A 26,118-nucleotide genomic window follows, 5' to 3' on the forward strand; every position below is an offset into this window, starting at 1 on the left:
GGAACAGAAGTGAATGACATTTTGGCATCTTCCCTGCAGTTACTACATGGGCCATATGATGGAATGGGAGAACTGTAAACTACTTCCTGGCCCCTAAAATCTCCTGCAAAATCTCCTGTGCTCTCTTTCTTCACTCCTGGACAAGATGCAGGAGATTTGGGGAAAGGCTTTAAGGCACCAGAGGAGTCACCAGATGAAAGGATCCCAAGTCTCTGAATTTCCCTATGGAAGGCTTCCTAAGGAACTCTTGATTAGACCAGAACTGTGGGGTTCTTTGTGACTGTAGTTAGCCTCCTCATTCTGATAAAGGAGATGAGGGTTATGTCCCTTAACTCAAAACACTGCTCACAACCTAGAAAACCTGCTGTGAGCAACCTGGGTATTATGATGTTGGCTCTGAGTGAGTCCACATTTGTTCCACAGTCCTGGACATTTAAGAGCTACTGGCCACTTTCTGTCTGAGCTATGCCTTTGAAAACATTCTTATTGTTAGCTAGCTGGTCTCATTAGCCTCTGCTGTAGAGCTGTACTTTTACATGTGGTGGTATTAAAAACCACTTTTCCATACAATAGAATGAGAAAAGGCATAAAAATTTGTGAGAACATATCATACTTAGGAAGCTCCAAATACTTATATCTGAGTGGAATATGTGTGAGTACATGGGTGTTTTTAGGACCTGTTTTTGAGTTTGTAATAGATGAAGTTAAGAGATGGGCAGAGCTAGATTGCTGAATTGATTGGATTTTTTTTTTGCTGGAGAGATCTCGCGTGGATGCTAAGTGGTGAGAAGGTACACTATTCCAGTTTTCTTCAAATTCCCAAAGCCCTAATTAAGTAGAAGACATTTCATTTGCCCAAATGGCAGAATCAGAACTAATGAGTAGAATTTGGGCAGTGAATTTTCTGTCACTTTGAAGGTGTTCAAGCAGAAGTGTGGAAAGCTATTCTGGATATTGCAAGGCAGATTCAGATTTCAGATGACTCCCTGTTTTCTGTCTCTAGCCTGGTGCTCTCTTTTGAGCTCCACTCTTTGTATCCCCTGGCCGTCTTGAACAGGCCTTCTTTGATATCTCAAAGACACCTCAAACTGAAAACCTGGTCTAATGAATGGCACCAAAATACATCCAGTTAGAAAAGCCAGGATCTAGGTGTCATTCTTGACACCTCTCTCCATCCTCTTCATGTCCAATCCTTGGCTGCTTCTCTCCATCTCCTCCACCAGCAATGAATTGCAAGTGACCATCATCCCTCTCCTGAATGATTTCAAAGTCTCTCAAGTGACCTGTATCTGCTCTGGCTCCCTTTCCCCATGCCTTTTCCAAAATGCAGACAGAGTGGTCTTATTCAAACATAAATCTGATTGGGTCATTTACTTTCCCTACTTAAAACTTTTCAGTGGCTTCCCTGCTACTCTTAGGATTAAGAAAAAAGCCCTTAAAATTACCAAAATCTGTGTGTTCTGTCCGTCTTCAGTTCACACCTTACACCCCTCATTTTCTGCCCTCTCAGCAGACTGGCCTCCTTAGTTCTTCTTGCCTACCAGAGCATTTGTACATGCTGGTCCTCATGGCTAGAAGACTCTCTTTTTTCTTCTAGGCTATATGTTTCAACTCATGTATCACTTCTTTAGACAATCTTCTGGACCATTTTGATTGGGGGTAAATTCCCCCTAGTATAGGTACTTCCATAAACTTTCCCTCACAGAACTTGTCAGACTTGTACTTTCATATGTGTTTATGCGTTTCTCTGATAACATGTGCTTCAGTAGATATAAACTCAGCAGCCTGTTTTGTCACCCCTAATTTGTGGCACCTAGCTCTGTGCCTGACACAGAGTACATAATAAATCTTTGCTGAGGAAAATGAGTGGATCATTAAATGTAATGGACCAGAAGAGAAGTTGGATTAAATGGCTAAATATTTCTAACTATGATTAGGATTTCATTTTAAGAAAATCCAGTAGAAGGTGTTATGTGTAAATCGAGAAGGAAGACTGAACAGAACTGAAAAACTGCCAGGATGTGGGGCATGAAAGAGAAGGGTCAACAATGACCAGGACATTGATATTTACATGAATGGTGTGACTCTCAAAAACAGCAGTGCTGTGGTGCCTAGTCAGGTTACAGGTAAAATTTTGTAGTGTTTAACAAATAGACTTGGCTATGTATGAATCTGAATTTTTTTCAGTCATTTATAAATATCCATTTGGAGTCAACAAAACACTGTTAGTCTCTCAGGATCAATAATATGAAGAAATGGCACAAAAATTCCAGGTCAATTGGAAAACTCTATCAGAATCTGATCATTTGTACCTTTTGTGACCAGTAAAACAAATCCTGGACTATTGATTTTGTTCTCAAATGTGGATTTCCCAGAAAGAAGTAGCCACTGAAGGTAGTGAAGGGCTGTATGGGATATGGCCTAGGCCTAGATGGGAATTTTCAGTACCAGAAAAAGAGCTTTTTTTTCTCTTCCAGTGATGGGAACCATGAGCCTATGGTTATAGCTTTCTGTTCGAACATCTTACAGTGGCAATTTCCTTGATGTTTTTTTCTTCTTCTTTATCTATATGCAGGTTCTCCCAGTTAATTTAAGTTCCTTTGAGTAGAGAGACCATTTTTGGGTACTGTACATACCCCTGCTTGCTGACCCAGCATAGGATGTGGTAGACAAAGGATAAATCTCATCCAAATTGTGGACAGTATTCAAGATAAAAAGAAGATTTTGGGGAGGAGGGAGTATTGAAAAAATCTTACTGAAAAAGGTACAAACTCAAGTGCATTTTACTCAAAAGGATTTTACTCAGGTGTAGAATATGTTAGTCATGGGATGCAATGTGCAGCGTGGCGACTGTAGCAGTCTGCACCGTTCTGCACTGTGCTGCACCTTTGAAAGTTGCTAAGACAGTAAATCTTAAAAGTCCTCATCACAAGAAAAAACTTTTTTGTAACTATGTTAACAAGGCTTACTGTAGTAATCATTTTACAATATATACAGATATTAAATCATTATGTGGCAACCTGAAACTAACATACAAGTCCAGCACAAAGAGTGCCCCTTTTTATTACAAAAAATTTTATTACAAAATCATAAGCATGTAATTCTGTAACATACAATATCACACTCAAGCACACCATATGACATTTTAGGTGAAATGTTCAAATTAAAAGTATAAATTATTACACCCATATTATTACCCTACCAACCACACTCAAGCAGGTGTTACTTCTGTTGGACCCTGTATAATAATGTTTATGTAAATTATACCAATCAAATAAAAAAAATCAATCAGCTATAATTCCAATAAAATAAACAGATCGACTAGTTCATAGTTATTTAAAAAATGAAAATTCCTAAGTACCTTGAATTCTTTAGAATTTCTTGTTTAGCAGTAGTTACCCAGTGAAAATAAAAGACATACCAAAACCTGATTTAATATAATCCCCTAATCACAGAAAAGTAGGCTTTCTTTATTTTTTATAAGACTGTGTTACAGATTTTCTTCAAAGAGTAATATACCACTATGTTTTTAAATTTAAATTTATTTTTTAACTTTACAAATTTTAGTACACTTTTTTTCCCACAAAGTATACCAAGACTCCACTATTTAGTATCTCTTTAATGAACAGAGCTTTTTAAACTTAGTACAATTAACACACACATTCTTAAAGCCTGTTTCACTTTAATAACTCTGTTTATAATCATATGTCATAATTGTCTCTATAAACATATATTATACTGTGTGTCTATTATGATAGGGTCCTAATTGAAAGATATAAGGAAAAGTAATTTAGACCTTTGGTTTCTAAAATAAAAAGTAGAAGGGACAAAGCTTTTATGAGAGAAATCATAAAACACAAGTAGAAATACATGCTTTTTGAATTATAAATAGAGCTCTTTTAAGAGCTGGCATCAATATGCATAACATAAGGTTAAAATCAAGATTAGATTAAAGTCATGCTCTAGGCATTTCATTTTCTTGAGTTTGTGCAAAATGAACTTGGTGTAGGTCAGAGATGTTACCATTAATTATTTTACTATTTTTACTGAGGGGTACATGCCTATAGATTATAAAACCTGAGGGTTTACTCTTTAATTGTCTTTTAGAAAAATAAACATTCATTTTTGTCTCAAGACACAATGTTGTAATTATCACAGTCGTTTCATTTTGCAGGGCTTTCAAAGCTTAACCAAAACACATGCTGAATTTTCAACTGTAATCATTGCAGGGTCATGCTCAAGACTTACATCTATTATCTAACAATCAAATCAGAATTAAACTTCTACCAGAATCCAGACTTTGAATAAGATTAATTTTTATTTTACTATATGTGCAATGTTATAAAAAATCTGAAAATTACAAATGAAAGGCTTATTTAGTAGAGCAATATTGTTTTAGACAAGGTACTTAACCTTTCTAAACCTCACCTTCTTCAGTAATAAGACTGGGATAATAATAGTACCAAAGTCATGCGTTTCTGTTAGATTATATGAAACATGCATATAATATGCTAAAAACTATCCTTAGCAGGCAGTAAACACTTAGTAAATATGTTATTAATATCTTCTTTCTTTTTAAAATACATTTTATTGATTATGCTATTTCAGTTGTCCCATTCCCCCCTTCACTCCCCTCCACTCTGCACACCCCCTCCCACTGACACCCCCCTCCCACCGCTTTAGTTCATGTCCATGGTTCATACATATAAGTTCCTTGGCTTCTACATTTCCTACATTATTCTTACTCTCCCCCTTTCTATTTTCTACCTACCATCTATGCTACTTATTCCCTGTACCTCTTCCCCTTCTCTCCGCCCCCCACACTCCTGCTGATAACCCTCAATGTGATCTCCATTTCTGTGGTTTTGTTCCTGTTGTAGTTGTTGGCTTAGTTTGCTTCTGTTTTTGTTTTAGGTGTGGTTGCTAATAATTGTGAGTTTGCTGTCATTTTACTGATCAAATATTTGTCTTCTTTTTCTTAGATAAGCCCCTTTAACATTTCATATAATAAGGGCTTGGTGATGATGAACTCCTTGAACTTGACCTTATCTGGGAAGCACTTTATCTGCCTTTCCATTCTAAATGAAAGCTTTGCTGGATAGAGCAATCTTGGATACAGGTTCTTGCCTTTCATGACTTGGAATACTTCTTTCCAGTCCCTTCTTGCCTGCAAGGTCTCTTTTGAGAAATCAGCTGACAGTCTTATGGGCACTTCTTTGTAGGTAACTGTCTCCTTTTCTCTTGCTGCTTCTAGGATTCTCTCCTTCATTTTAATCTTGGGTAATGTAATTATGATATGCCTTGGTGTGTTCCTCCTTGGGTCCAACTTCTTTGGGACTCTCTGAGCTTCCTGGACTTTCTGGAAGTCTATTTCCTTTGCCGGATTGGGGAAATTCTCCTTTATTATTTGTTCAAGTAACTTTTCCACCTATTGCTCTTCCTCTTCTCCTGCTGGTACCCCTATAATTCAGATGATGGAATGTTCAGAGATGTCCTGGAAGTTCCTAAGTCTTTCTTCATTTTTCTGAATTCTTATTCCTTCATTCTTTTCTGGTTGGATATTTGTTTCTTCCTTCTGGTCTACACCTTTGATTTGAGTCCCAGTTTCCTTCCCATTACTATAAGTTTCCTGTACATTTTCCTTTACTTCACTTAGTGTAGCCTTCACTTTTTCATCTAATTTGTGACCAAATTCAACCAATTCTGTGAGCATCCAGATTACCAGTGTTTTGAACCATGCATTTGATGAGTTGGCTATCTCTTCATCACTTAGTTGTGTTTTTTTCTGGAACTTTGTTGTTTTGTTTGGGCCAATTTTTTTTGTCTTGACACGCCTGTTACATATGAGGGGCAGAGCCTTAGGTGTTCTTCCGGGTGGGGTAACCCATGTTACTGTGTTGTGATGCTGTACATGGGGAAGGGGTCTGAGAGAGAACAATGGGGCTTGCTCAGCCCTCTGCTGGATTTCAGTCATTTCCTCCACTTCCCACAATCAAATTGGGCCTTTCTGGTGCTGATTCCCAGGTGGGTGGGCTTGTGTATGTTCTAGGACCCTGTGGGTCTCTCCAATGAACTCTCCAGTGAGGCTGGGAGTTTCTCCTGCTGCCTCAACCCCCATAGGTATTTTCAATCAGTGGTTCGAGGCTTTGTTTCCCAGTGCTGGGGCCCTGAGTTGCGGAGTCCATCCCACTCTCCAGTTGTTTGTCCCAGTTTATCTGTGGGACTTCCCAGTCTGCAATCTGCTGCCTCGCTGAGTCCACTAGCCATTACCTTGCCACAAGTCCTCTCCGCCTGGCTGCCTATCTCCACCCCTCCTACTGGTCTGGATGAATGTTTCTTCTTTAACTCCTTGGTTGTTGGGATTCCATACAGTTGAGTTTTCTGTCAGTTCTGGTTGTTTTTTATTTTTAAATTTGTTGTTGTACTTGTTTTGGTTGTGCAAGGAGGCACAGTGTATCTACCTATGCCTCCATATCTTCTTTCTTGAATAGCATTTAATAATTGGCAAAGTTCACTAATAATTATTCGTTCTTTCAGTAGTGACTGGGCACCCAGCCTGAGCAGCCACTGCCTTAGGCACTGAGTAAGACAGGGAGTAAGGTGGACACATCACCTTTTTCAAGGAGCTCCCAGTCTCATGGGGGAGACAGATATTAAAGCAAGCAATTCATAAATAACTGCATAATTACAACTGTCATAAGAACTATGAAGGAAAAGTTCAAAGCATTTTAAGTATATGTAACAGAGTGTTGGTGTGTTGTCCTTGGGGTCAGGGAGACGACAGTCAACTTGAGATTTAAAGGATGATAGATGTGATAATGCATACATGATCTCTGTGCAACTTCCAATCCCTTTGTGGGATATTATCTCATCTCTACAGCTGAACAAACTGGGACTCACAATGTTTATATACTGTCCACACAGGGCAGGGGCTCAGAACCCATGTCCCAGGGCCTTTTTGTGTCTTCTTTTTCCTACACATGATGCTGCCATTGGTAGCCCAGGAGGGCAACACAAGGGATTCTTCTTATAACCAATATTTATTTTCTGGGCATTTTGGTGAAAAACTTTTATTTAGCTACCTGAAAAATGCTTTATTAATGATTATATAGATTAAGATTAGAACTTCATAAGTGTGATAATTAATGTATATGATGAAGACTGATGGGGTTTAAACTGGGAGGAACAACTGGGGAGTGAGACAAACCACACAACACAAGGTTCCAGTACAGGGAAATAAAGCCTCAGTCCTCTGATTGAGAAAAACTGTGAAGGTTGAGGTGGCAGTTGGAGAAACTCCCAGCTTCACAGGAGAGTTCACTGGAGAGACCCATGGGGTCCCAGAATATACACAAACTGACCCACCTGGGAATCAGCACCAGAAGGGCCCAATTTGCTTGTGGGTAGTGGAGGAAGTGACTGAACACTGCCAGAGAGCAGAACAAGTGGCACTGTTCCCTCTTGGACCCCTCCCCCAGAAACAGTGTCACAAGGCAGCAATGTGGGTTGCCCACCCTGGTGAATACCTAAGGCTCTGTCCCTTATTAGGTAACAGGCATGCTGAGACAAAAAAAATGGCCCAAACAAAACAACAGATCAAAGCTCCAGAAAAAACACAACTAAGAAATGAAGAGATAGCCAACCTATCAGATGCACAGTTCAAAACACTGGTAATCAGGATGCTCATAGAATTGGTTGAATATGGTTGCAAAATGGAGGAAAAAGTGAAGGCTATAGAAAGTAAAATAAAGGAAAATGTACAGGGAGTTAAAAGTGATGGGAAGGAAACCGGGACTTGAATGGCTTGGACCAGAAGGAAGAAATAAACATTCAACCAGAACAGAATGAAAAAAGAAGAATTCAAAAAAATGAGGAAAGACTTAGGAACCTCCAGGACATCTTTAAACATTCCAACATCCAAATCATAGGGGTGCCAGGAGGAAAGGAAGAGCAAGAAATTGAAAACTTATTTGAAAAAATAATGAAGGAGAACTTCCCAGACCTGGCAAAGGAAATAGACTTTCAGGGAGTTCAGGAAGCTCAGAGAGTCCCAAAGAAGTTGGACCCAAGGAAGCACACACCAAGGCATATCATAATTACATTATCCAAGATTAAAGATAAGGAGAGAATCTAAAAAGCAGCAAGAAAAAAGGAGAGAGTTATCTCCAAAGAAGTTCACATAAGACTATCAGCTGAATTCTCAAAAGAAACCTTGCAGGCAGAAGGGGCTGGAAAGAAGTATTCCAAGTCATGAAGGGCAAGAACCTACATCCAAGATTGCTCCATCCAGTAAAGCTATCATTTAGAATGGAAGGGCAGATAAAGTGTTTCCCAGATAAGGTCAAGTTCAAGGAGTTCATCATCACCAAGCCCTTATTATATGAAATGTTAAAGGGATTTACCTAAGAAAAAGAAGGTAAAAATATGAACAGTAAAATAACAACAAATTCACAACTATCAACAACTGAATCTAAAAAAAAAAAACAAAAACAAACTAAGCAAACAATTAGAACAGGAACAGAATCACAGAAATGGAGATCACACGGAGGGTTAGCAGTGGGGGATGGGGGGAGAATGGGGGAAAAGGTACAGGGAATAAGATGCACAAATTGTAAGTAGAAAATAGATGGAGGGGGGGTGAGGTTTAGAACAGTAGAGGCAATGGAGAAGCCAAAGAACTTATATGTATGACCCATGGACATAAACTAAAGGGGGAGGGGATGTGGGTTGGAGGGGGTGTGGAGGGAGGAGAGCAGTGAAGGGGGGAAATGAGACAACTGTAGTAGCATAATCAATAAAATATATTTTAAAAAGACAACTGTTTAGGTAAACGATTAATGCAGAAAAGGCCCTGGGTGAGTAAAATCATATTTTAACTTTTGCAAATATTAAAACCAGTACTTAGTCTTATTTCATTAATAAAAAGTTTAAGACATTTTTAAAAGGCAATAAAAGTAAAATTAGAACATCTCTTTCTTCTCTGAACTTGAGTAGAATCTGAGACAATGTAAGAACACCACCTGTGTGTTAAGTTCAGATATGTCAACAAGATAAAAAGCATTGGTAATTTCTGGGAGTAGGGGTAGATACAAGGGATTAAATGGTAAAAAAAATTTAATAAAGTATAATATATTACTATTTTTCACAAAGTCTTAATTTATTAAAAAGTTATAATACAGGCTTTGGTAGATAACTCGCATCACTTAGGCTTGGAAATTTAAGTTTCCAAAACACAAGAAGGCTCCCCAGAAGATAACCCTGAAAAGTAGTAGTGAGAATTGCATCATAATGGGGGTCAGTAATTAAGAATGCATCTTTGAAATGAGACTGCCTGGTCATCTCAGCTCTATGACTCACTTCCTCAGTGAGCCTCAGTTTCCTCATCTACAAAATGGTGATTATGATGACTGCTACATTAAAAGGTCTACCAGGGGATTCAATGGGGTACACTATATGAGATGGCTAATTTTATATGTCAGGTTGACTGGGCTTCAGGGTACCCAGATGAAACATGAATGTGACTGTAAGAGTGTTTTTGGATGAAACTAACATTTGAACCAGTGGACTAAATAAAGCAGACTGCCCTCTCCAGTGTGGATAGGCACCATCCAATCCATCCAGGGCCTGGACAGAACTAAAAGGTGGAGGAAAGGAAACTGTGATCTTTCTGCCTGACTCCTTGAGCTGGAACATTGATTAATCTTCTCTTGTCCTCAGACTGGTCCTTTCACCATCACGTCTCCTGGTTCTCAGACCTTTAGACTTTGACAGAAACTATACAACTGACTCTCCTGGGTCTCTGCAGATCCTGGGACTTCTCAGTGCCCATAATTGTGTGAGCCAATTGCTATTATAAGTCTGCCTGTCTGTTCCTCTCTCATTCATATAAATATATGATATATATAGAACTTTAACTATTACAATATGTAAAGGGTTTAGTGCTTGGAGCACAGTAGGAACTCAACAAGTGTTAGCTATGATGATGAAGATTGTTGCTTAATTATTTGTCTAGCATTTTATTCAGTCATTTGATCACTTAATCAACAAATATTTCCTGAACTCCTGACAGATGTACAGCATTGAGCTAGATGCTAGGGATACAACAATAAATAGGACCCTGCTGTTTTTAAGTGTAAATTCTAGAATGGGAGACATCAATATGCAAACAAGTAAACAAGAAAATGTCAGGTAATGATAAATAATGTGATGAAAATAAAAATACAGTGATACTACAGAGTGTCTTGAGAGTTACTGGAGATCATTGATGATTATAGTCCCATGTTCACTATTAGTGAAAATGTATGTCAGTATAATTCATACTGATATAGTATATATTATTATATAGTATATTCCCTATTATTACCATAAATAAGTTTAATATTTAACTATATATTTAAATATTTTATTTTGCCAATAATTCTGGCTTTTCTTCCCATTATATGTTTTTTTAAAGATTTTTATTTATTTATTTTTAGAGAGGGAAAGGAGGGATAGAGAGAGAGAGAAACATCAATGTGCGGTTGCTGGGGGCTGTGGCCTGCAACCCAGGTATGTGGCCTGACTGGGAATCGAACCTGTGACACTTTGGTTCACAGCCCACACTCAATCCACTGAGCTACACCAGCCAGGGCCCATTATATGTTTTAAATGCAAATAGTGATATTAAATAAAGAAATATATTTTAATAGTATAGCAATTCTTTGAGCTTTAAAAGTAAAATATACAGAAGAAACTAGAAATGTCTCATAATTGTTGTAACATAATACATCTGTTTACATAATAAATCGTAAATATATTTAGAAAATTAAAATTCTCTAGTAAAGATATGATACAAGAAATAAAAGTTTCATCTTCCTTCCTTGCCTCTACTAGTCCCTGTTCCTAAAGGTAATTTCCTTTAAAAATGTATGCATACACCAGTTTCCCTAAGCAAATACCTGTGGGCTCAGTTTCTGTTTTCTCCTGACTGACATGGCTTAGAGACCTTTCCACACTATCACAAGAAGATAAGGTCATCTATATACCTGCATACGTGATATCTTATTGTGTGAATACTTAATCAATTCCCTATTGTACACAAATAGTTTGTCTCTAGGTTTTTCTTATTATAAGAGATGCTGTAACAGACCTCTAAAGGAGTAATATAAAGGTTGAAATGAGTCAATCCTGCAAAATTAGCACAATTATCAACTGATTAAATGTGTTTTCATTATTCAATATTATGTTTTATATATCAAAGAGTTTTTCAACATTTGGCAGAAATACCAAAGAAAACTTAAAGTTCACTGTGTAAATGAATTGTGACATCTATGTTATAATGACACTGGATCAATACCCAGGCTAAATTTCTTTCATATTAAAAAATTTTTAAATGAAGGAATGTGATCAATTATCCCTCATCTTTACTAAAGACAGGGAAAGATGTGAATCTCAAATATAAGATATGGCTGGCTGAATTTATTCTGAATTATTATCAGACATTGCAACTAGAAATTGTGGCATTTCTTTAACTAACAATCCTAAGACAAGGTTTATCAAAGTCTGATCTTAGAAAAGAAGAAATTAAAAGATTGTCTTGTTTTTTTCTGAAGTCAAAATCTTACTCCTTTTTCTTTTAGGTTCTACTTTACAGTAGATTTTGTTGATGACTTGAATTTTGCTTTCACAATGTGGAACCCAAGAAGAAATTTTAATAAGGATTGCACAAATGCCAAGTACAGTTAAAAGATTACTGCATGGTTTTGCTAGATGCATTAATTTACCCATTTGCAATTGTGCTAGGAGATAGGGATGCCAGTCTCTTCTTATTTAAAAAGGAGTAAAAATACAATGAGACTGCTGCTGTGGAAAGAAGGGTGATTAAGAGAATTGCCTCCTAATTTTTAAGTAAATTACTGGTTTTGATTTGCACCTAGTGGACCATTACATTTTGTCATTAGTAGCTGAATGATCAACTTCAATAACCAGACCTGATCCTCTGGTTTAATTAAACTAGGGTCCCATTAATGAAAATAAGATAATCGGATCTCACAGTCATCTGCAGACTGACATTCATTAGCTAATGTGCACCAGGAATGGAACTGACCAAGTGAACAGGAAAATGTTTGATAACGCTGGCTTTATGAAAACACAATTATTTTATCAATTTTGTCAAATCTTGATCAAGTTCTATGATCTTCAACAAAATGCACGCTAAAACAGAAGTTTCAATGTTTCCTTTTTTGTTTGGGTAAACACGCTAGAAAGCAACCATAGGAAATACCTACTTCTTCCTGTCGCAGTTTCATTGGGATCTCTCAATACGAGCATTTATAATAAAATACAATTTACATGAGTACTGTACAGTCAATTACAAAAACACACAGCCATTTTTCATGCAATTCAAATCTCACCATGGGGAATCCATTTTTTTTTAGCAAGACACAAAAACACATAGTTCAAATTAAGAAATACCTCCTGGCTTTTCTATGATTAAAAAAGTCTGTCCTTAGGCTCTATTCATTAGCTACCCCTTTCAGATAAAATATCTTACACAGAAAATTATAATTATTATTATATTCACCGAGAGTAAATTTCAAAGCCTGCATATGTCAAAGTTAGCAATTGAAAATTATTTATAGGAAGGGAACCACAAAGTTTGATATATGTTCACATAATCTTAGCTGTCACACATGTGCAATGAGATTTACTTAAGAGAAACAATCATAACTCTATGGTTATAAATGAATATAAATATAATTGGGATTTACAGGGCAGAAGAAATATGCTATTAGATGATTATTAATTTTCTGTATATATAGCCCAAGTTCACTATTATTATGTATTGAGAGCCCATTTATAAAATTTGCAAAATATGAACTAGTATCCTCTTCTACAAGTTGGGATCAAATATAGCCTATGAAAAAATTTCTGTTTAATTATAATATTGGATTAATGTTGTAATTAATTTTATTTAAATTCCTCTTTAATCTCAGGCATCGTGTGTCCTTGAACTTTAAATAAGACAATTAAAATATGATTATAGACTTATATTTTCTTTGGAAGACATAATTAATACTTAAAACTTTGAGATACAGACTTGGCCTGCATGGCTCAGTTGGTTGGAACATCATCCCACAGGCTGAAAGATTGCTTGCTGGATCTATCCCCAGTCAGGGCACAAACCTAGGTTGCAGATTCTACTCCCAGTCTCTGGTAGGAGCACTTATGGAGGCAATCAATCAATGTTTTTCTCTCTCTCTCCCTCTCCCTTCCTCTCTCACTAAAAGCAATGAAAAATGCCCTTGGATGAGGATTAAAAAAATTAAGATACAGAGAAGACAAATAGCATTTACAGTTGCTGAGGGTTATCTGATAGGCTTTAGAGCTTAAGCCTTTCTGTTACCAAAAACTATTACCAAAAACTATCACAGCCTATTAGTTACAGCTAGACCGTTTGGTTACCACAACCACTCTTACTCATTCCATTCTGTGACAAATCTTCCATTAAGATTGAATTGTGACACAATGTGTTTATAGTGGCTATCTGGGTCATGGGATCTTTTTCATCCTTTTATATATTTTCTAAAGGTCCTTTCATGAAAATGGATTGTATATGTCTCTCTCCCCAGCCCCCATCTAGAGATAGTATACATAATAAATATACAAATTCTGACTATTTATGCCCTCGTTGTCAAAAAGTCCTGCCCAAAGTTGGTAATTGTGGAAGCAGGCGATGGAGACATGGGGGTTCATTATATATTCTCTTTACTATTGTGTAATTTTAGAAATTTCACAACAAAAAGTTTAAAAATGTATTGCCTATTTACACATAATCCTCTGCCAGGGTTTATACTGAAAAAGTTGCAAAATCAATCCCAATTCTTTAGGAATATATGACTGAGGGCATGTAATGCTGATGAAGATTGATACATACAAAAATCACTGACTAAATGAACATAGGATAAATAGAGAGAGTAAAACAGTCCATTTTTGCAAGTCACTCATTTCATCCTGATTATTGTAGGGGACTGGTTTGTTTTAGTCTGGCAAATGTGACTCAGCTCTGTATGGAAAACCTATAGAAGCAAAGTGGTGGGCAGGAGCCAGGCCTTCAAACCGAGTCTTCCCGTGGGAATCAGGCCTAGAAAATGCACACTGACTGTTACGGCTTGCCCTTGCTAAAACTCCATCACCCTGGTTTAAAACAACAAATGTGTATTGTCTGTCTTCAAGGTAATTTCCAAAGCCTGTGTGAATTCTCCCAAGGACAGAGCTAAATAGCTCATTGCCATTCCCCTCTGCACATTATTTTCATTTCCTTGATTGTACCTAAAATGTAGACAACAATATTCTACATAATCGATAATAAATCTTTCTCTGATGTAAGACCCAAGAAAAACAATAAAAGCCTGTCTAGGCAAGGGTCGAGGCACTCTCCTCTTGAGGGAGTGGCCGAGACACTCATAGACACTCTCCTCTTAGAGTGGCTTAGAGAGTAGCCGTGCTGTCTCTCTTTTCTCCATGGGATTGCTGTCTCCTGTGCATTTATTTTCTCTTTCAGTCACAACAGGTGGACTCTGCTGCCTGGAGTCCGCCACAGATTATCTTTTTCCTGTTTCTACTCTGACCTCTCTCAAACTTTAACCACTCTCTCCTCCCCATCTGTTGTCTGAGAATCACCAGTGTTTCTCTGCAGTTCCTTTCAGGGTCTTCATGTGCGGCTTTCACAGCCACTTGTCATTTAATGCCTAGCTTGATGCAAAGACATCTTAGTTGTAATCCTTAATATCTGCTCTCATTTGACTTACAAGTTCATATTGAATCCGGATGTCAATTTCAACTTCCTGAAAAGGAAGTTATCATTACTCTACTTGAGAAACACGAAGTACACTCTTCTTATAGTTCCAACACAGCCATTCTGCCTCCTCAGGCCATTCCCTTTAGCATCCCCTCAACCAACTCATCCATGCAGTTTGCTATCTCTTTATCTTTGCTCAGTCTTCTGTACCATCTTACACATCCATACAGCTTATATTTATTTACTATAAACATATATACAATAATTTATTGAATACTTTCAAGATCTACTTCCTCCATAAGTGCCCTATTATGGCCATTTCACCTACCTCTGAATCACTTCAGTGTTTATAAGAGTCATCTGAACCACATGAGCTTTGTCAAGAAAAGTGATCTGGTGGTTCTCAACCCTGGCTGCACATTAGAATTGGCGGGGGACTTTAAGAAAAAATCATCCCAGGCCAATTAAATCAGAATCTCTGGGAATGAAGCATAGATATTAGAAATTTTTTAAAAAATCAGTTATTTTTGAGGTGTCCCAGGTGATTCTAGAATACAGGAAGTTGAGAATAACTCATCTAAATAATATTAGGCTCTTGATTTGTAAAGTACTACCCATTCATTTGGTCAGTAGCGATGAGTGACTACTCCAGTGGCAGAAAACTGGTATACACTGGCAGGTTTTGTTAGGCTTGCAGAATGTTTCAAAGAAATTTAGACTTTAGATAATATATTAAAATTGGGAGATTTATCATAAACATTGGGATACCCAACCTCAAATAAGAAAAAGGAAGATCTGATGAGACTGGGCCTACATTTCTGCAAGGCAACACTTGTCTAAAACTGAACTGCAGTTGCCCCTTCTAGACTGAGAATGAACTCCTAGTTTGCTGCAGTCCTCACCACTCCCTAGAGTTCCCTCACAGGGGCTGAGTGTTAATTGCCATCTATTGTATCATTTGCATAGTAGTTAATGTTACTGTATCGATAGTAGAGAATGAGGTCTTTGATGTACTATCTCAATCTTTTACCCTAATGCCTCCTCTACTCCCAATAAGGCTCGCTGTTGAAGTAGAAAATGTTTCTCTGTGTCAAATATCCAGGTATCTGGGTCACATTATTTATGTTATTAGATTGTCCTCTGTAGTAACTTAGTCTTCAGTCCTTGGCTCAATATATGATAAGCACTATGATAGAAACTAGGGAAATAGAAGAATGAGGAAGTCACACTTTATTGGGGAATGCAGACATATTAAAAAGTATAGCAAAGAAGAAGGGAAAAGTCATGGAAAGAGAAGAACAATGCTTGTTAGAATTAGGAAAGGCTGCATAGAAGAGGTGGCATTTGAGCGGGTCTAGAAAGATAAATGGGAACTTTTCTAAGCAGAAAGGCAAGGAAGCCATTTTAGGCCAACGATACAGCAATTCCAAAATACGAACATGTGAAAGCCCACAGAGTAATCAGAAAATCAGTAATCAGGGGAATGACAGAAAGGTGTCGGAGATAAAACTGTGGAGTAGGTTTGGGATGGGGAAGTTGGCTTTGTGTGCATTCTTAAGGGATTTTTCATGTTGTCTTCTAAGATAGTGGGAAAGACATTAGAAATCTTTAATTAAAGACTGAGAGAATCATATTTCTATTTCTTTTTTAAATAATTTTTAAAAATTTATTGTTAGAGAGAGGAAGGGAGGGAGAAAGAGAGGGAGAGAAATATCAATGTGTGGTTGTCTCTTGAGTGCCCTCTACTGGGGGCTTGGCCTGCAACAGAGGCATGTGCCCTGACTGGGAATGGAATTGGTGACCTTCTGGTTCTCAGGTCAGTGCTCAATCCACTGAGCCACACAGCCAAGGCCACATTTCTATTCCTATTATCAGAAAGATAATTCTGATAGCAACGTGCAAATTAACTGAGAGGCTAAGGTGAGTGACAGTGGGGATCAGAACAATGGACATAGCAAATACATAGAGGAGACAGATTTGAGTGCTGTTTGAGAGGTATAATTGGCATATAGGAAATGGAGGGGAATAATTGAGGATGTTTTGATTTGTCATGTAAACAAGTCCAGAAAATATTTTAGTTGCTAAAGAGAAATTCAAAATAGTGATTTATCACTGACATGAGTCATAATATTTAACTTCAAGTTATAGAGATTAATTACATGCTGTTTTTCTCCTTTATTTTGTTCTTACAAATAAACATGCTTATAATTTAGGTGTTTAACTGCATACCTGATTCTGCTGAACTTAGAGGATGACCTCCAAATTTTATCACAGTTTGGCGGAGTTTGGTCATGTTTAGCAGCTGTGTAACTTGTGGAACATCTGTCGTTAGTTGGCAGCTTCGTGGAATAATGTCTGTATGTTCAACTGTTGGAAAGGAAACACCATATCCAGCTGGAAATAAAGACATTCAATCTGAAAATGTAAGCCATTTCTGCCAAATGGACGCATCTTATAAGTGAAACCAATCAAAGTAAATCATTTTAGAATATGACTTTGGATGAGTTACTCAACTTTACATCTTGGTTTATTCATCTGTAAAATAAGCCTGATAATTTTACTGCTTGTTTTTTAGGACTATAGAAAGGATTGAATGAGATAGAGTATATACCACATAGAGCTGGTTCAGAGACTTGTGCAATAAGTAAGAACATTCACTGGAAATATTTTATATTTGTTTTTCAGTACTAGATTGTACTTTGAGAGAAGAGCTAATTAGGTATGTACCAATGAAGATTTCTGGGAGTTTACTGACTCATTTATACAAGATCAACAAGTACAATGACATTATTAAATAAGCACTGTAGTCATTTTATGAGTAGATTAAAATTTTTACTTTTTATTTTGAAAGAATTTTAAATCTATAGAAAAATTATAAAAATAGTACAGAGTTCCTACATGCCCTTTACCCAGATTCCCCTAATGTTAACATCTTATCTCTGAACACTTTCAAAGGAAAAATAGTTACTATAATTAAAATAGTACATTTATTATCATAATTTGTATTTCTAATGAGATTTGATAATGTTGATATATATTTATATGGATATTTAAATTTCACTTTTAGCAAATTTTCTGCTCAGGTTCTTAATCTACTTAACTATTAGAACATTTTTTTCATTTATTTGTACAATCTCTTTTATGGCAAAGATATTAAGCCTCGCTCATCATATGTAGCAAGTAGGGATTAAACTGGTATCAACATTCCAAAAAGCAATTTTACCACATGTATCAAAAGCCTTAAAAAGATACATGCCATTTTACTCAGTAAGTTCAGTTTATGAGTCTACCCTAAGTAAAAAAACAACAACAAAAAAACTCAAAGGTCTATGAATATAGGTGCTTAAAATTTCTGAAAAATAACTTGAAATTCCAGTAAACAGTCACAAGAAATTATACTTATGAAGATGGCTGAATGATATGGAAAAGACTCATGATAAAAAGTTAAATAAAAATGATATATATATAAAACTCTCATCTCACTGTAGGAAACTAATAAATAAAGTATATGAATGGCAAAAAGATAAAGAAATATACCAAAATGTAAAATAACTTTTGATGGTTAGCTTAAGCATAGGCTGTATTTTCTTCTTTATAAAAATTTTAAAATATAATGGAAAATTTGTTTTATGTAAATGTGAATATAAGTAGTAAGAAAAATTTAACCAGTCATCCCTTAAAAAACATCCTATGTAAGTGTAAACTCTAAGCACATTTGCACAGGCAATCTGAATCTTACAGGAACGTGACTGACACGCAAATCAGATTTCACATGAAAAAGCTCAGATTCCCTGTGTCACCTTCCCTTTCTGTACATCTACTCCCCCTTCGTACCTGGAACTATTTCACTACTTATTGGATTATTATTTGAGGAAAACTCTAGGAATTACAAAGTCTTCAATAAAAGGAAAAAATAAAAAAAACTGTTGGTTTACTATTTTAAAATAAAGACTAATCATTAGACCATTTAATTTAGCAACTATTGATTCTCAAACTTTTTCTGAGACTCTGTGGAGGAATACGTGAAAAATTAGTCTCTTTTTTGTGAGACAAAACTATGAAGGAGCTTTATGAACTGGTAGTTGGATGTTCTGATAAACCTAAATGGATGTTAACTCGTCTCCCTACCACCCACCTCACCACTAACCGCCCCCACCATGTCCAAGTAGTAAGTCATTTTATTTTGTTGTTTTTTTAGTGTTTACAGTTTAATTTAAAAATAAGAATTATGAAAACAGCATAGATCCCACAATAAAAAGTAATCAGTGTTATACTGTAAATAAATAGAGGGCATGGTCTGTCTTCATTCATTCATTACTCATTTTTATCATTCAGCAAATAATTATTAAGCCTCTATTATGTGTCGAGTACTTATCTAGTTGCTGGGAATCTAGTGGTTATTTAGAGTGACTCTGTCCTGGCCTTCTTGAAGCTTACATCTAGCAGAGAATATGAAACAAATTATACATATATAACTATTTAACTATAATTCTTTTAAGTGCTCTGAAGGAAAAGTTCAAGGTGTTATGAAGTCTACCAGCATAGGGTATCACTGAAAGTCTCTGATAAAGACACATTTAACCTGAGTCATAGAGTATGAGCAGAAAGGGGCCTGGTGAAATGGGGAATGAGTGATCACTCAGACGAAGGGAGGAAAGCATTTGAAGACTCTGAAGGCAAAAAGGACTCCAGTGCATTCTAGGAACTGAAAGAAAGTCTGTTTTGCCAAAGTGTTGCTAGCTTGGAAGAAAATGGTGGGATAATCCCATTGGTACACTTAGTCAAAGTGGATGGTCAATGAAGGGTCATGGACAAAAGCCCCTTAATAACAGCTGACCTAGATTAAACATAGCTGCCAAATCTTCCATTTTTCTTTGGCTGTTCTTTGTACAGCTATATCATGAAAAGTAGTACCCCCCCACACATTCTATTTGGATAGCACATCTTTCTCCCCAGATGGCAAATAACAAATCAAGCTGGCAATCAGATATTAAAGGACCAGGGCCTGTCTGCATTGTTTTGTCAGACGAGTTCTGTCTTCTGGAATAGGCTGTATGGAAACATGCAGACTGCTTGATTAACATCTGAAAATGACATAATTGAATTTAAACTGCCTTTGTTAACAAATTTGAAAGAACATAATGTTGGTTGTAATGGTCAGCTCAGAATGGCAAAATGGTACACGAAGGGAAAGCTGACAGATTTGCTCATGTAGTAACCAAACACAACAAGGTGGTGGCGTTTTCTGTCTTTGCCCTCAGTATGAGTTAGTGTATGATTATTAGAATGTTTGAGTGACACTGTAACTCTGTTCACCATAAAGTCACCATAAAATGAACTATTCTGTAGGTGTTTAATAACTTTGATGAGGATCTTAACTAGCTTTAAAATTTAAGACATGTTTAACACACACACACACACACACACACACACACACAGCACTTTATCCAATAAAAATCATCACTCCCATTTTTTGGGGGAAGGATGGATGCCTTGTAAAATAGGGATATTTATAAATCTGTTTTGTTCATGGCTTTTCCTAGTTCATATAGTTTAAATAAGGACTAATTTTATAATATTTCACTGGCCCCAGACTCAATTATATTAATCTTACTTACATGGGAATAGCCTGCAGTGCCCAGCATAGTTCCTTATTTACATAAAATCTCACCTCTCTAAAATTCCAGTGAGAGACAAGCAGAAAACACAAAATTCTCTAACTGCTAAAACATTTGTTTGGCCTGTTGTAAAAGAATATTGTAGACTGAGTGGCTTATAAACAACAGAAATTTATTCTCACAGTTCTAGAGACTGAGTAGTCCAAGATCAAGGCAGCAGCAGATTGGTGTCCAGTGAAGGCCCTATTCCTGGGTCAGAGATGGCCATCTTCTTGCTATACCCTCACATGGCAGAAGGGGTGAGGGACTCTTTGGGCCTCTTTTTAAAAAAATAAAAAAAAATCCTCACCCAAGGATATGTTTGTTGATTTTAGAGAGAAAAGTAGGTGGAGGCGGGGAGAGTGAGAGGGCAAGAGAGAGAGAGGGAGAGACATTGATGTTAGAGAGAAACATGGATCAGTTGCCTCCTGTATGTGTCCTGACCAGGAACTGAACCTGTAACCCTTTGGTGCACAGGACAATGCTCCAACTGAGCCACCCAGCCAGGGTATCTGGGGTCTCTTTTATAAAGGCACTAATCCTATTCATGAGGGCTCCACCCTCGTGACCTAATCACCAACCAAAGGCCCCACCTTCAAATATCATTACTTTGGGGATAATGTGTCAACATATGGATTTTAGGGGGATACAAACATTTAGTCTATAAAAATACTAATAGAGAGTCTAGGGTTTTTTTTTTTCGTTTGTTTGTTAATTAATTTTTTCTATAACTATCAGATTTTCTCTAGGCCTGACGGATTCAAATCCCAACCTTTAGGAAGTTTACTGTATAATGAACAAAGACATTACTATGTAGTGTACTATAGAGGTTAAAAGTACAGTTTATAGAGCAAGGTGTCCTAGGTTCACATTCAGGCTCCACCACTTATCAGCTGTCTGACTTTGGCATGGTAGTTTACCTTGTGTGTCCTACTCTCCCTATCTGTAAAACATGGATATAAAAATATTTACCCTGTATGGCTATTGTGATGATTAAATGAGTTAATGTATATAAGGGGTTAAGAATAGTGCCTGATACATAGCAAGTGCTTCATAAGTATTTATTATTAATAAAAGATATTAATCTTTTACTTATGTAAAATATCTCATTATAATGTTGGCAAAACCAGCACATCTTAGTATGTACTTTCTATAATAAAAGGTATTGATGTTAAAAGGGGTAACAGCCAAAACTTAGCTATCTTGAATGAATCATACGTATACAGTTGTTTTTTTAAGAACTAACTTATTGAAGAATTCACAGTAACACAAAATTAAGCATTTTAAAGTGAATGATTCAGTGGCATTTAGCAAACTCACAATGCTATGCAACCACCACCTCTTCATAGCTCCCAAACATTTCCATCACTTCAAAGTAAAATCCTACACCCACTGATCAGGTTCTTCCATTCCCTGCAGCCCCCCAGGCCCTGACAACCTCAACTCTGTATTCTGTCTCAACAGATTTATCTATTCTGGATATTTCATATAAATGGAATCAAGCAATATGTAACCTTTTGTAACTATCTATATAGTATTGTACATACCACATTTTGTTTACTCAATCATTTCCTGTTGAACTTTTGGCTTATTTTCACATTTTGTCTATTGGAAATAATGCTGCTATGAACATTCATGTACCTGTATCTGTTCTCCGTTCTTTTGGGTATATAGCCAGGAGTGAAACTGCAGGGTCACATAGGAATTCTATGTTTATGCTTTTAGGAACTGCCGAACTGTTTTCCATAGCAGGTGACCATTTTGTGTTCCCATTAGCAATGTGTGAGGGTTCCAATTTCTCCACACCCTTGCTAACACTTATTTTCCAAATCATTATAGCCATCCTAGTAAGTACGAAATGGCATCTGATTTGGTTTTAATTTGCATATGGCTAATGATGTTAAGCATTTTCATGTGTTTGTCAGCCATTTGTATATCTTCTTTGGAGAAATGTTTATTCAAGTTCTTTTACCAATTTTAATTGGGCTGTGTGTCTTTTTTGTTGAGTTGGAAGAGCCCTTTGGATACTCTAGATACTAGATTATATCAGAATATATATTCCCTATAAATAGAACCAGAATATATATCCTATCTTGCAAATATTTTGTCTCATTTTATAGATTTTTCAATTTGATAGCCTCCTTTGATGCACAAACACTTTAAGTTTTGGTGTCCAATTTATCTATTTAAAAGCTTTTTGTTGTTGCACTTTTAGTATCATATTTAGGAATCCTTGGACAAATTGAAGGTCATGAAAATTTAGATCTATTTTTTCCTATTATCTCTTATATAAGGGTGGGCAAAAGTACTGTACATTTGTGAGTATGTGAAACACAGAGTTTATTCTTATATTATTATTGATTAATTACTGTATTATTTGTATAGTAACTGTAAATGTAGTTTTGCCCACCCTTGTATTTAGGTCACTGACCCATTTTAATTTTTTTATATACTGTGAGGTAGGGGTCCAATCTCATTCTTTTGCATGTGGATGTCCCAACTGTCACAGAAGTTCTTTCCTCATTGAATGTTCTTGATACCCCTGTCAAAATCAGATGTATGGGTTCATTTCTGGTCTCAATTCTATTCCATTGGTCTATTTGTCTAGCCTGACTGTTTTGGTTTAGCCTGACCAAACTGTTTTGATTATTGTAACTCTGAGGTAAGTTTTGAAATTTGAAAGTGTGAATGCTCCAACTTTGTTATTCTCTTTCAAGATTATTTTTGTCTATTCGAATCCCCTTGAAATTCCATATAAATCTGAGGATCAGCTTTTCCATTTTTACAAAAAAGGCCATTGAAATTTTGAGAGAGACTGTATTGAATTTTTAGATCTCTTTGGGTAATACTGAATATCTCAATAAAATTAGGTCTCACAATAAATCCATGAACACAGAATGTCTTCCCATTTATTTGGGTTATCTTTAATTTCTGGTAGCAATGTTTTATAGTTCTCAGTAAACTTATTCCTAGTTATTTAATTATTTTGGATGCTGTTGTAAATGAAAATGTTATCCTCAGAATTTTTCAGATATGAAGTATTTTTGTACTGTAGTTTTAGCACCATAAGATACACCTAGGTTTTAGAGGAGGAAATAGGATAAAAATTTTGAAGCAAAAAATGTGGTAAAATATTTAATAACCTGTGATCACACTCCACTGCTGCACCCCCCACCCACCCTGCTACAGCGAGCCAGGTAAGCTACATTTGGATGATAAGATGCACTCCTCCTTTCTTCCCAAATTTGCGGGGGAAAAGTATGTCTTATAGTCCAAAAAATATGGTGAATATTTTATAATATTTAATTATAAAACTGATATTTTAATTGAATAACTGTAGGTACTGATATACAGATATTCATGACCCATATTTGTGGGATTATTGGTTGCTGGGCACCTCTGCAATGCTGGGATATTATCCCCTGTCTTGCCCTGCATTATTTGCTAGGCAAGGACAGTTTAAATTCAATTCCCCTGCAGAAAGGAGTGAGAATGCAGCTTTAAACTGATGAGATTGAGTCTGATGTACACTCACCTGACCTGAAGATAAAGAGAGAAGTAGGAAAACACTCAATAAAGCTAATTATTAAAAACACTAAACCTTTCCAATTGTTGAAAAAGTTAAAATTGTGTACTGTTGGGGAAGGAATGGTTAATCAGAGGCTTGGCCTCGAATTCCACCTCCATGACCTCAGCACAATATAACATTGGGCCTGGTTTTCCTCATAAGTATAATTAAGTCATTGGATTAGATGACCTTGAAAGGCCCTTCCCTGCTCAATGAGTCTGTTAAGGTGAGAGACATCAGTGATTCTAGTTTTGTTCTGTGACCTCTGAAGGGATAATTTTCTTCACATTGCTTGACATTCCATAAAGCTTTATTGAATACAGACAGTAAATGAGTGAATAATTGAATGAACAATTAGCCAGTCCTTACTTCATTAATTCATCAAACATTTATGACAGATTACCAGTGCCAGGTCATGTGGGAAAGATAAAAATGTGGAGACCCAACCTATGCCCTCAAGGGTCTCTCAGTCTCAAATCACACCTTTAATTATTCTCTTCCTGCACCTCTAAACACAGAACACAAACTTCCCAGTGCTGATTTAGAAAGAATACTGAACTGGGGAGTCAGGAAACCTGTAAAATCATCATTGGCATAGCTTACACCCATGTTTAACGGATAATCACTTGCTCTTTCCTGTCTTCTCTTTTTGCTCCTCTTTCTCTTACCTATCTACACATGTATTCTACTTTTTCAAAAATATAGGATACAAGTTAGTCAGTAACTCAGTCATTCAAATACCTAAAAATACCTGTCCCTGTACCCCCAGGAAGTCCTAAAGTAACAAACTAAATTAAATCAGCCTGTTTTACTACTTGTCCAGCATAAGTCATTCTTCTGGAAAAGTGAGAAACTAGTTAATTGCTGTTTTAAGGTTCTAGTAATTCACTTTCTATTATATTCACTGTTTAAACAGAGAACAGCAAAGGATTAGGCAACACTATCTAGCTTTGGTGAGTTTAAGAGGTTTCAAAGTAAAATGGTAGAAACTTAAAAAGCCACAGACAACACAGTACTGAGTTCAACAAGCAGGCATTTAATACAGTATTTATGAACTGCATCCCAGAATGGAATATAAAGAACAGGTAAAACGTCTCCTGTTACAAAAGTCTCAGTACTATGGTTGACTAATGTGTCTCTGCAGAGGAAAAGGGCCCTGCCTTCAGTAAGAAAGACAGAGATAGGCCAATTCATTGTAATACAAACACTCTAAACACAGCTAGTCACCAAATCCTGACACAGTTAGTCACCAAATCCTGACACTCTTATTTCATGACAACTTTTGTATCTTTTCATTATAAATTCCCCCTCTTCTATCCTCTCAGGAGAGGCGGTGCACTGTAGTAAGTTGGAGCATGAACTCAAGTCCTGCTGCCAGTGTTCAAATCCTGCCTCCTCTGCTTAACAGATGTGTGACATTATCTGACTTCTCTGTGTCACAGTTTCCCTACTTGTAAAATAAGGGTAATAGCAACAACTGCCTTATAGGGTTGTTATGCACATTTAATTAAGTCCATATATATCGTGTTTACGACAGCCACTGCTATCAGTCATAAATGTCATCAGCACCGTTATCACTTCTGTTGCCAATCTCCTTGACCAGGGACACTCAGTGTGCCCCACGCTATGTTCTCTTTTGCCCTCTTTTATCTAATTGTCTTCAGAATGAAAACAATTCCCAATACTACTTTCTTGTACTGTTAACTTTTCTAGTGTCTATAGTTACACAGTGAATTCTCAGGACAGGAACTTGGCTCCATATCTTTGTTACCCCAAGTACGCAGCCTAGTAATGCAACATGATGTTACATGATGCCTCCCACCCCGCCATGTACTATACTGAACTCCATTATTTTGACACATTGGATCCATTGGTGATGTCACATCTTTAAACATGTATGCTCTTTCTTCTGCCTGAAATGCTTTTTCTTCCCACTGTCCACTTTCATAATTTGAGAAATTATTCATTTTCCTTCAGAATATAGCTTCCAAAGTTTATTTCTCTACATTGATATAGACCAAACACTGATATATAGACAGACTCTGACCCATGAAGTTGTTTTTACTGGTCTGTGGTGAAAATGTCAGTCTTTATTCTGAAATTAAGACCAACCT

General features: G+C 36.6%; 1 protein-coding gene across 1 annotated transcript in view; it reads right to left on the minus strand.

Moving 5' to 3' along the window:
* CFAP20DC (CFAP20 domain containing) overlaps nucleotides 1-26,118 on the minus strand; it is a 245,334-nt gene that overhangs the window by 89,796 nt on the left and 129,420 nt on the right. The window contains 1 exon segment of the mRNA XM_036030972.1: nucleotides 17,009-17,173. Coding sequence (XP_035886865.1) covers nucleotides 17,009-17,173 — 165 coding nt within the window.

The sequence above is a fragment of the Phyllostomus discolor genome, chromosome 7 (genome assembly GCF_004126475.2).
Source record: "Phyllostomus discolor isolate MPI-MPIP mPhyDis1 chromosome 7, mPhyDis1.pri.v3, whole genome shotgun sequence".
NCBI lineage: Eukaryota > Metazoa > Chordata > Mammalia > Chiroptera > Phyllostomidae > Phyllostomus > Phyllostomus discolor.